Here is a 12,737-nt window from a genome sequence, read left to right on the forward strand (position 1 = left end):
CATGAGGATACAGGTTTGATCCCAGATCCTGCGTCAAGGATCTGGCATTGCCTGGAGCTGTGATGTAGGTCACAGATGTGGCTTGGAACCCACATTGCTGTGGCTGTGGCGTAGGCCAGCAGCTGTAGCTCTCTTTCCACCCCTAGCCTGGGAAGTTCTATATGCTGCAGGTGTGGCCCTAAAAAGCAAAGCAAAACAAAACAAACAAACATCCAACCCCCCCAAAAAACCCCAAAACAAACAAAGCCAGAGGTGGCTTCTTATATCTCCACTATCATTTGGGACTTGTTCTCTCCCATACTCTCCAGCCGCACAGACTAGCCCAGGCTGGTCTCAGTGGTCCTGAACATGGAGCTCCTAGCATCTGCCTTGGTTAGCTGGTTCAGAAACTCTTCAGCTCTAACTGGATGGATTTTCCTCCTTTCCTGCTAGTCAGATTAAATGTTCCTTTGTTTAGTTTATGCTTACTATAATGTGCATGATGTTAACTATTTCCCCACCCTCCTTGGTTTTTAACAAATCCAATATACCCTGTTCCTCAGTTGGTTGGAATTTCTCTGCCTTCACTTGATCATCCCTGAAGACATGTCTCCATATATTTAACACTGTCAGACAATCAATACAAATTTCATTTCTATTTCATCTCTTTTAAATGAGCTCCCATCCATGGCAGAGCCCACCAGGGAAATACAACTATTTTACTGTCCCTGAGAAACTGAATTTGTTAAAATTTGCTTCTCAAATATACTGATTTCCACTATTCATGTGATATCTTTCTACCCAAACATATAAACACACACACACAGATGTTGACGCTAGATGGATGGGTAGATAGGTAGACAATTACTAAATACTGACATTTTTTTTCATCGTATACATATATAAGAGTATACATGAGTATATACATATATACATATACACACACACACACTCTTATAAGTGGATTTAATCTTCAAATTCAATAAATATATTTCACAGATTAGCCATAAAAGCAGCCAGGGACCAGTAAGAGCATACCTAATAGTGTTTTTGTTTTGTTGTGTTTTTGTTTTTGTTTTCATTTATAATGATTTTTATTTTTTTCCATTATAGCTGGTTTACAGTGTTCTGTCAATTTTCTACTGTACAGCAAGGTGACCCAGTTTTTGTTTTTTAGGGCCACACCCACAGCACATGGATGTTTCCAGGCTAGGGTCCAATCAGAGCTACAACTGCTGGCCTACACCATAGCCACAGCAATGCTGGATCTGAGCCATGTCTTCAACCTACACCACAGCTCATGGCAACACTGGATCCTTAACCCACTGAGCAAGGCCAGGGATCAAACCCACATCCTCATGGACACTAGTCGGGTTCATTACCACTGAGCCACGATGGGAACTCCCCTAATAGTATTATTTAAAGTCCTACTCTCAACCCCAAACCGAACTGCTTCATTCAGTGTCTTTGTAGAGTAGTTCCAGCCAGTTTCCTGCACCCCCTTGCTGCAGGATTGCACTAAAATTAGTGGGTAAATACAATATGGAGAGATCACAGTGTTCACCCAAATCCAAGGGCTTAACTCACTGGCCTTTATCTCACTCTTTCCACAAGTGTGTTGCCCAAAAGATATCTGTTGCACTTAAATCCTCTCACAAATATTTTAACACCTTGGAAACTTTTGAAAATAAATTAATATACCAAATGAGAAATAAAAGGGAACATGCTATCCCAAACTTTTGAAAATAAATTAATACACCAAGTAGAGAAATAAAAGGGAACATGCTATCCCAAACCAGATAGAAGGCAGTTACAGGAATATATCTCTGCTGCTTTGAAGTCTGCTTTATTCACTGACATAGAAACACAACTCACCTTCCTTTCTTCCGTGGATTACTGGTCTAACAGATAGGAAGTGTGTTTTGAATTAACGTGAAATACTTCCCAAGTGTGGATCTGTGTAACAGTGTCTTGTACATCAGATATTCCATCAATTCCCTCCAGATAAATATATGGTAGTCACATCAGTATTAAAAAGGAAGATTAACCATCTGAAAACTACAAATATTCAAACTTTTACTAAAAGCAGCTTGCCTGTGAGATTTAAATGACATATAATACACTAGAAGAAGGCTCCATTCCAAAGTTCTACAAAAAAGGAATTGTATTTACAGATGACATGAACTAATCAAATACATCAAGCATTGTCTGGAAAACATCATGGCATGCACAACTTAATATCACAGTCAATATGCATAACAGAACACAAAATTATTTTTCTAATAATCAAGCCAAAAGCCAAGACACAGATCAAGCAATATAAAAATGAAACAGAAAAAGACAAAGGAAAATATGATGAAAACATTTATGATAAAATTGAAATGCTTGAGAAACTACTTAAGCCCCTGAAGCTCTTTAAAAAAAAAAAAAGAAAAAAGACAAGTCTAGTCACTGACCCCTAAAATGCCCTGGTGATGTGCAGATTCCTCAGATTTCCGCTTTCCCTCCAGGGTGCCCTCCCACTGAGACAAGGGTTAAGGAGAAATACAAGGTGTGCAGAAAAGAGTCGGCCAAGCTCCCCATCACAGGACCTGGGGATGAAAGCAGCAGAACCTCCACCCACAGAGGCTTCTGGGTGCTCACCCTTTAATGTGCCTCTGAGCCAGGCCTTAGGTGTTCACCACAGCTGCGGAGTAAAACCACTGTGCGTGGAACAGTCTGCACACCACTGGGGTCTCTGTTCCCTAACACGACTCCCCCATCAAGGAGGCTTTTCAGATGGATTTGATTTCAATCAAAATTAGAGCCAAACAAACATCTTTGATATGCAAAATGTCTACTCTAGGAAATAATAAAGAATCATTTCCATCCCCGTAAGTTTTCTTCCAAAAGGTGAAAGGAAATAGCCGATCTCTAAATGTTAATGAATCTGTTGTGAAGATGAAGACTTGGAGAGACAATAGTTAAGGGAATCAGATGATCAGAATTGCAACCCATAGATTTGGGGGAAAGTTAATATTTCAGTCTTTAATAAAGCAAGGCTATCATCATCCTCATCTGGAAGTATTTTGAAAGTTTATAGCGAGTGCATATTAAAAGCACATTTCATCAATAAATGTTCACATGCTGAACATATTAGCAATATAATTTTTAAATGGAAATTTTAAAATATCAAATAGAATTATGTACAAAGCAAAGATGTTCGTTTTTTATGTATTTTATGTATTATCAACGATATTACATAAACTACTTTAAGTTCATAGAAATCCAATCTGCATTATATGTGATTTGGTGTAAGGATTTGTTTCTTGTAAATCTAGTTTTAAGATTTATGTAAGCATGTACGATTAAGTGAATAATTTCAGGTAACCAACCTAATTCTGGTAAGAAAGTGGAATAAGTGCACGTTAGTTTTGTTGTGGCCCATTTTAACTGATGAGTTCACGTGGTTCCTGCTACAAGAACAACTGCTGTCTATTTTTAAATAATGAATAATCTGCTCACAGGAGTAAGTACATACATACATGGATATGTTTATGTGTAGAGAAGAAATGGACAACATTTGTTTTCTGTTCTTAATTATTCTCCAAAGATTTTTTTTTTTTTTAAATAGCAGCAGCAGTGAATGCCAAGAAGGAAGTTTAAATCAAATCATGTCTTGCCCCTGGTGATGGTATTATGCTACTATAAAGGCCTTTGTTACCTGAAAACTCTAACAAGTGCAGTGAAGGGGAGGCCCTGTTACCTGCTCCCTAAAAAAAAACTAGGTTCTCGAGAGCACACAGATTAAGATGGAAGTATTCTGGAGTCTGGAGAGATCCTAGAACTTTCTTATTAGAGAAAAGCATAAGTAAAATGGTTGATTCAAATAACATCTAAAAAGTTACATCAACTCATGCTATGCTAGGATCATGGAAGCAAAATGAAAAAAAAATTCTCCATTTTAAAATCTCTCCAGAAAATACTGGCGGCAACAGCTTGATTAGTGATGTATCTGAATATGCCGTCCAACAACTAGAAATAGTAATCCAGCTAGCAAAGAAAAAAATATCCCCGCTGGGGCCAGAAAAAAAGACCAGCCATACAGCACAGAAGGGGTGAAATCCAAGCAGTCTTTCATTCTCATGTTTTTGTAGCTTTCCATGTCAGCCACTGCCTGGACCCAGATGACATACAGCATCACCACCAGGGAAAACAGGATGCCTGAGAAGGACAAAACAAAAGACCTTTAGCCATTCTGAAGATGTTTGCCCAAGAATGCTACATCAGACCAATCATATGTCTGGTTGCTCTATCTCTCAAAATACGATTCTAGAAAAATCACCTACTGTGTGTCTTTTATTATGTGGACATCATTTGTCTTTTAATTGTCAAAGCATTGTGCTCTAACTGCAGAAGAACAATGGCAACAGCTGACGTGTATTTATTGAGTACTTACTGTATGCCAGGCCCTGGATTGGGGACTTGTAAACATAAGAGTCAAAGATCCCTGCCTGGTGGAGTTTGTTTTCTAACATTTATCCATCTTTACTGTACGTCTGGTTTGCGACAAATACTGCAATACATTATTTCTTTCAAAATATACAATAAACTTGTGATACAGTTACTACTAACTGCCAGTTTTTCTTAGCTGATTTTCAGCTTAGGTCCTTCTGACTAGTATGTTATCATTAACATAGCTAACCAGTGCTGCAATTAAATGTGGCAGTGAAACTAGAAGCCAAGGTAAGTACCAGACAAGAACAAAGATGGAATGACTGAATCCATGTAGGGGAATATACACCATCCTTTCAAAGAGATTCTATGGAATATAAAACTTTAGGTTTGAGATCAAGAGCCTTTTTAAACAAAAGAAAGCAAGAAAGAAGGAAATAAGGAAGGGAGGAAGGAGGGAAAGAGGGAGGGAGGGAGGGAGGGAAGGAAAATGCTTAACCACTAACTGGAAAGCAACATCACAATTTATCAACCGTTTCAATGTAACTGCAATCCACCTATTTAAAAAAATACTGTTGGAATTGTAAGAGTAGAAAAGGAATCATATCGTGGTGTTGGGCTCTTGATCTTCACAAGCAATGTGACAGTAGAGCTTTATGAAGCTAAAATTTGGTAACACTATTAAGTATACGCTTTTCCATATAATTGTTATTTACCAGCAGAGGGAGGTGACACTGTGGCACTGAGCTGCAGACCCAGCAGAGTCTGCTAAGCTGGTTCACTAGCAAGTGAGTGACAGGTCCCCATATACAAATTTTCCCCAGACCAAAATATATTTGAGGTCACTTTTGGTTTGTTCAAAAGTTCAACACAAACTTGTAAAGGATCAATTACACTTTTCAAATTAATCGACTGAAGCATCAGCTATAAAATCTCCATATTCTAACTGCTGTTCTGCCCAGAAGGTAAAGCATCTCACTGTGATCCGGAGCAGAGGCCTAGGAACATGGGCAGGGAAGAGTTATTTTACAAGCCCAGCCATCAGTCACCCTTGCAGAGTTAATGGGGCTCCTATGGAATTTAGGATGTCCCCTCTCTCTGGGGTCATCAATTTCATAAAGAATCTTGAGAAGGGAACACAGAAAGAAAGAAGGGCTCATATGTATGTCCAGGTATGACAGCATCAGAGCTAAAACTTGCTCCTAATCAGAACACAAGCTACAGAGCTGTGAAGAAGCAATGTAGCTGCTTCACGAATAAGAACCGTCTTTTACCCTGTGGTCTATAATGCAAATACTGGAGCACGAAATAGAGCAATTTAACCACTGAAGGACAACTACATCACAGAGAAATAGTCAAGTCATAGCCGGCGAGCAAATGCCTCTCAGAGCTGTACCTCAGATTTGATAGCAATATGGCAAGGCCATGTGCTGTCTAGCAACTTTGAGCATTTCCATACTTTTTTTTTCCGGCAAATATACAGAGTATGCTCTGCTAATGCAAAGGTTTGGCTTGGTGATTTGCATACCATTTGCTTTATCCAAACACATTGCAAATCTTCCTTATTATTTGTTGATACGTTTTTTCATTTTCCTCGCATAACGTGAATGTCTTATGCTTTCAGGTATTTTTATTTAAAATTTCTTATTTCTGAAACATCAGTAGTCTTGCACACTTTTTTTTTTCAAAACTTGTAAAACCCATTACGGAATTCAGAGTTGATTTTTTGTTTTTGTTTTATTTTTTGCTTTTTAGGGCTGCCCCCACGGCATATGGAAATTCCCAGGCTAGGAGTGGAATCAGAGCTACAGCTGCTGGCCTATACCACAGCCACAGCAACTCAGGATCCAAGCTGCATCTGAGAACTACATGGCAGTTCACAGCAACACCAGATCCTTAGGACCCGCTGTTCAAGGCCAGGGATTGAACCCACGTCCTCATGGATACTAGTTGGGTTCCTGAGCCACGATAGGAACTCCCAAATTCAGAGTATTTTTAAAAAGTATTGCAGGTCATCGTGTAGATGATTCCTAATAAGGAAGAATTAACTTATACTTAAATACTGCTGTTACCTGAAGAGCAATTACAGCCTGAAAGCAATGAATTGTAGTTATTTCTATCACTCCAAGTCTTTAACTTGTTCACTAGTTGGAGAAATAGTCCACTTAACTTCTGATTACAGCCGCGGAATAAAAGGATGCTTCCCTAGCAGCCCCGCCCATTCATTAAACTGCCAGCATTTCATACATACACGTGTGTGTGCACACACCAGTGCACAAACAACACTGAGAGAGAAACAGACAGAAGGAAAATGACCTAACAGACATGGTGAAATAGTTATATCAAAGGCCAATGGCTTAGCTGATATGGCAGCCAGAATTTATAATGGGGGCCTGTATGAAGTAAATGGCCAAAAGAGGACTCCAGAGACTATTACGTATAGCCAGACTAAACACACAAATACGTGTATTGAGGCTGATTGGAATCAAGTTCTTCACTGCCTGAAAAGGGTATTACAAATTTGAAAAGGGGGAAGCTAGAATGAATTCTATGGTGATTATTTAGAACTGACTGTATGAATTTATGGCTTTAGATAGAGAAATAGATTTATAGGTGGAGAGACAGATAGATAGATATGGATAGATAGATATGTGAGTGAAAAGCATGTGTGGGGTTTTTTCTGGTTGTGCCTGCAGCATGCGGAAGTTCCCAGGCCAGGGATCAAGCCCATGGCACAGCAGAAATCCAGGACGCTGCAGTGACAACCCTGGATCTTTAACCCCCTGAACCACAAGCGAACTTCTGAGTGGTTTTAAAATATACCTTTGTGTGTGTATATCTAGATATATTTCCTGGTTCTATTCCCTGAGAGCACCTGGGAGCAACTATACCCCAGAAGCATGGAGCACACCAAGTGTCAAGATCTTGGCTTCTAAATACCAGGAACCTGGTCCTCTCTAAGAAATAGTTGAATACAGGCTGGGACAGAAAGAGCAAGATGAGTTTGGAACACCATGTTACACCAAAAAAGTATGATGTGCTCAAAGAATAATGTGGGCTTCTCATAAGCCAGATTAATAGGGCTTTCCCCCATCCAATTCTGAGAACATTTGATTATAAAACAAATAATGATAGAGGCCCACTATAGCTCATTGAATAAAACAGGAATCCATGAGTGCACAGAGATACAAATAAGTGAGTGGATGAGTAAGTGGGCAGAAAGGAATGCTTTTTATTACAGAATGCTAACAGAAGAACATAGAAGAAATGGCTGAATTAGAAAATACCATTTGGCAATCATTTAAGTAATAATTCAGGCAAGAAACACAAATAGATACAAAAACTCAAGGATAAAATTTAGATGAGAACTAAATATTTACACAGGTTCAAAGTCTCTTCCCACAGAACAATTATTAGTTGTAAAGAAAAAAAAACGGTAACTTTATTAAAGGATCCTCGCAAATCCCACCTTACTCAAGTGATCAAAGTTAATATCACCAAGAACATGATAAATTGGTGTCACCACCTCATGAGATGCAAGGAGAAGAACACAGCATCACTGCTATGATACTGCAGCCAAAAACGAAGAGCCTAAATCCAGTTATGAGGAAACATCAGACAAACCGATTCAGGGACATTCTGTAAGATCACAGGCCGGTTCTCTTCAAAAGAGCCAAGGTCATGAAAGTCAAAAAATGATTTATTCTCCCTTGATGGAGACGCAAATGATATAACTAAATGCAGAGCATGTGCCAGGACTGAATTCACTTGCTATTAGAGACATGTTGGGGAAAATTAGCAAAATTTGAATGGAGTCTCTGGGTGAAAGAATTTGCAATTTCTATCTATGCCTGAAAATATTTCAAAACAAAAATCAAAATTAACAACTCAAAAAAAGTGTGGCATAAGTCTGTGGCTATGTGTGTTGGAAAGTACTTACAGTGGAGAGTGTAGGGGGGAGCAGGGGAGGGGAGCATATTCACACACCCAGAAAGACACATTTTCTTTTGATGGGTGCGGGGAGCTGAGAAAATACAAGAAGCCAAGGAAGGGAGCTTGCCTGAATGGTACAATTCCGAGGGCAGTCTCCTAATCAAAAAAAGAGGCCTGCCTGAATGGTGCAGTTCTGAGGACAAGCTCCTAATCAGGAAAGGGGGCCTGTCTGAACGGTACAATTCCAAGGGCAGGTTCCTAAACAAGGGGATGCCTGCCTGCACGGCACAATTCCAAGGACAGGCCCCAGAAGACAATAAGGCTCGCCTGCTGACATAGGTGGAAAACTAAGTTTTCCAGGAAATAATTTCCATTTTGTGTTGCTGAGTGGGGATTGTTCCATGGATAACTTAGTCCTTTCTGTAATACACTTGCTATTCAGTTTTCCTCAGTCTTTCCTGATTATTTACTTATTATTCTTATTTCCCAAATTCTTATTTTCCTGTGGTGATTTGTGATTTAACAAAATTACAACAATAATATAATAAGAATTTCATCCTGAAGGACTTTCCTCTATTTAAATCCAACTTAGTTAAAACATAGCGTTTATCTATTAATTAGTTATACAGTAAACTTTAGAGTTAGGATTTTAATGAGGTTCATAGAAGTTAGACATATATTATTCTTGACCAAAAGACACCTAGCTATGAGTTATAGAAGCTTTTAGTGATATCTAGTTAAGTTGGTTTATATTTTCTTACACTGTCTCCTTGCTATAACGCTTTAAAGATAAGCACCAGTCTAAAAACAAGATTTGTGAATGCCCAATTCTTGTGTCTCTGACCTCTTCAAATTGTAAAGACTGGCTGGCCATGGGATGATTTGTACTGTCTCCTCCTTTCCACACGATGTATTGTACCTAATTGCCCTTAAATTGTACTCACTAAGTTTAGTTAAGATAGAGATCTTAAAACATGATGTATTGTACCTAACTGCCCCCAAATTGTACCCACTAAGTTTAGTTAAAACAAAGATCTTAAAACATGATGTATAGCTGCTATACCATGTAATAGTTAACCAATGTACTTTTAACACTGTGATGTAATCTGCAGCAAAAAGCTGTCTATATAATCAACCACTTATGCCAATAAAAATTTGAGCAGTCCAGCACCCTGAAAGAAGGGACAAAGAGGCTGTCTCCATGTTGTACATTCGCCGACGCGTGTCCCTCTCTGATCAGCAAATGCACGCTCCCAGGCTGCCGGAGCTGGCCTCCGGCATTTGGGATATTGTTACTATTAATGAACAGTAGCAGTATTATTGATTTGGTCTACCTATCTAGTGAAGAGTCTCTTCTGGGGCAATACTATGGAAAAACTGTAATTGTTATTCCTTGCTATCCTAAGCCCGCATTCACAAAAACATAAATAATAACCATCTTGAGTAACAAGTAAGTTACATTTCAAACCCACTCACCACAGTAATTTTAGCAGGAATAGAAAATATCACTAATATTCAGATATAATTTGATTTAAATTAGATCACATATTTTGAAAGCATAATTTATTCCAATTGAATTTTATAATTCCTATTTTTTGAAGTCCAACAAAAACTCATACAGGAGTTCGCTGGAGGCATAGTTAAAATATGGCCCTAAAGCCAATGAAGATTTGTGATCACAACAAAGCCACAGACAAATAATTAAGCCTCAGGAGGAACATGTTGGGTCTCTTGAGCCATAGCAATGACAGCACTGAGTCTCTAACCCCTAGGCCACCAGGGAACTCCCATATTGGATCTCTTTTATTGGCAGTGTGAGGAAGAACAACTTGGCTTATGATTTTGCATAGCTTCTCTTACAAATGTCACGAATTCAATTTGGAAAGCATTTTTAAACACAAAGGTCACGTAAAAATTAGTCACAAATGGCCATTAGGAACACAATTGCTAATGATTGCAAAAAAACATGGAAACATTCACAGTATGGAAATAAAAACAAAATGATTTCCCCAATGCCAAATCACAGACTGAGAAATAAAACTGTGTGTCTTCAATATTTCAGATACAAGAATGGAAAATAAGACATACTACGAAGATATTTTATACAGTATTACAAAAGTCAGATTTAAAAAAAAAAATCCTAAGGAAAAGTTAGCCACAGAAATGAAAATTTTCTTCTTTAAAAGATAGGCAAATGCCAAATCTCAGCATTTTTGCCTAGAAGTACGTAGACCTGCACTTAAAAAACAAAAGCCTTTGGAAATACTGAGAAACATTAAACTTGATCTTTAGCTGCTCCGATGTAACTGAATTGCCCTTGAACAGCTTGAATCATAGACAGTTATTGGTTACCTCGGGAAGAATCATAAATTAGGATGATGCACTGGCCTCTTTCCTTCCACACAAATTCAGTGGCAACACATTTTAGCTTTCAATGGACGCAGAAAATGCCATAGATTTCCACAGTCAAAAAAATGTGTCATGAAGGAGGTTAAAGTGCCCAATAAATTAGAGTCAAATCTTTTCTCTATTTGGAGGACACAGACAGTCTAGAGAGACGGGGCAGTTTTCAACAAAGGCATCTACGTAGAACTAGAAAGTAAGCTTCTTGAAAATTTTAGGGCTGATAACACTAACGTATTATCATGCTTATTTTCAAAAGACAAAAATAGTTGGCAACAGTCAATTGTCTACCAAGATCAAAAGTTTAGTCTGTGGCATAACTCAAACTGACGCTCCAATAGCTGATGTGACACTTTAGGCTGAAGACCTTCCAAAATATCCTAACTAGGTAAAATATTCCAAGGAGGCAGCAGGAGACTAGCTGACTTCTCCAGATGGAGCTGCCTGGAAGGCTGGGGAAGAGTTCATGCTAAGTACAGACAAAAAGAAAAAAATCTGGAGCATGGGTACAAATGCAAGGACAGCAGCATTCATGGAATGGTAAGCCTCAATCTGACATGCTCAGAAGAAAGAAAACAAGGAAACTTGACAAGCTGTGTATTTACTACCATTCTAAAAGGAAGCATAGCAAGTCATGGAGAAATATATGAAAAATGCCTTCTGCAGATCTGCATAGGAATATTAAAGTGCATACCCAACAACATCCTTACTAAGGGCTTGTGAGAAAGAGACATAAATCGTCTTCATACAAACATTTCTTACATTAGCCACTAGTAATATCTGAAGGTATTACATCAAGCTCCAGCGGTTGGAAGGCTTTTTTCTAATGGGCGAAAAGCACTGCATTTATTGTTGTTTCTCATTATGTTTTCATTCTTTTTTTTTTTTTTTTTTTTTTTTTTGTCTTTTTTGTCTTTTGTCTTTTGTTGTTGTTGTTGCTATCTCTTGGGCCGCTTCCGCGGCATATGGAGGTTCCCAGGTTAGGGGTTGAATCGGAGCTGTACCCACCGGCCTACACCAAAGCCACAGCAACGGCTGGATCCGAGCCGCGTCTGCAACCTACACCACAGCTCACGGCAACGCCGGATCATTAACCCACTGAGCAAGGGCAGGGACCGAACCCACGACCTCATGGTTCCTAGTCGGATTCGTTAACCACTGCGCCACGACGGGAACTCCTGTTTTCATTCTTTTAATTGAGGTGTAAGTTAAATAGAGCCAAATGTATGGATTTGAAGTGTACAGTTTGACGAGTTTTGATAAATCTAAACATCATTAAAAATAGAACATACTCATCACTGCCCCTCCAGAGAGCTTGCTCACGGCCCCCTCCACTGCCCCACCCAAGCATCTATCACCATAGCATAGGGCTGCTCTGAGAACCTGATAGAAATGACATCCCAACAGGGTGCTGCCTTTTGTCTCTGGTGGGTTTTACTCAACATAAAGACCAAGAATCCATCCCTGTTGTTGCTCGTGTGAGCAGTTCACTCCTGACAGCCGAACAGGATCCCCACTGTATGAATCTATCACTATTTGTTATCCATTCAGCTACTGAGGAACACTTGGGTTCTTTCTAGGTTTTGGCTATCATGAATTAAGTGCCTATGAAAACACTGATATATGATGTTCTAATTCAAACATTGAGCATTGAAATGATGGAGAGCATATCCTTAGGCAAATGGTTTTGAAAAAAAAAATTGGTAAAAAAAATTTACAAAACATGATCTTATTCCAAAAAGAGAAAATGGCCCTGGGCTTACTGATGTTACAGCAGTGACCTGGAGCACAGCTGTTCGGTCTTAACCCCTACCCACCCTAGCAGACCTACTACACCCTAGCAGACCCACTATGCTCTTCTGAGAATACAGTTGTTTTTTCTTACATTCTCTTCCTCAAACCTCAATTTTGCCAATAAAACTTCTGACGGTCATTCACTAGTGCTCACTAAGAGGCTAACACTCCAAGTGCCTGGAGCACAGGGATTT

The 12,737-nt window shown here is 39.0% G+C and overlaps 1 protein-coding gene across 17 annotated transcripts in view; it reads right to left on the reverse strand.

Annotated features, from left to right (window-relative positions):
• TMEM182 (transmembrane protein 182) overlaps nt 1–12,737 on the reverse strand; it is a 352,761-nt gene that overhangs the window by 291,550 nt on the left and 48,474 nt on the right. For 2 of the 17 annotated variants that reach the window (XM_021087121.2, XM_003124864.5), the window contains one exon: nt 2,032–4,182. The exons of the other annotated variants lie outside the window; for them this stretch is intronic. In XM_021087121.2, the coding sequence (XP_020942780.1) occupies nt 3,962–4,182 (221 nt within the window). In that variant the 3' untranslated portion in view covers nt 2,032–3,961. Of the gene's footprint in view, nt 1–2,031; nt 4,183–12,737 lie in introns of those variants that run through there. 17 annotated transcript variants of the gene reach the window in all.

Source organism: Sus scrofa, chromosome 3 (assembly GCF_054392235.1).
Source record: "Sus scrofa isolate SSC_HxYL_T2T_F1_AM1 chromosome 3, Sscrofa_HxYL_maternal_Yorkshire_Landrace_v2.0, whole genome shotgun sequence".
Classification (NCBI taxonomy): Eukaryota; Metazoa; Chordata; class Mammalia; order Artiodactyla; family Suidae; genus Sus; species Sus scrofa.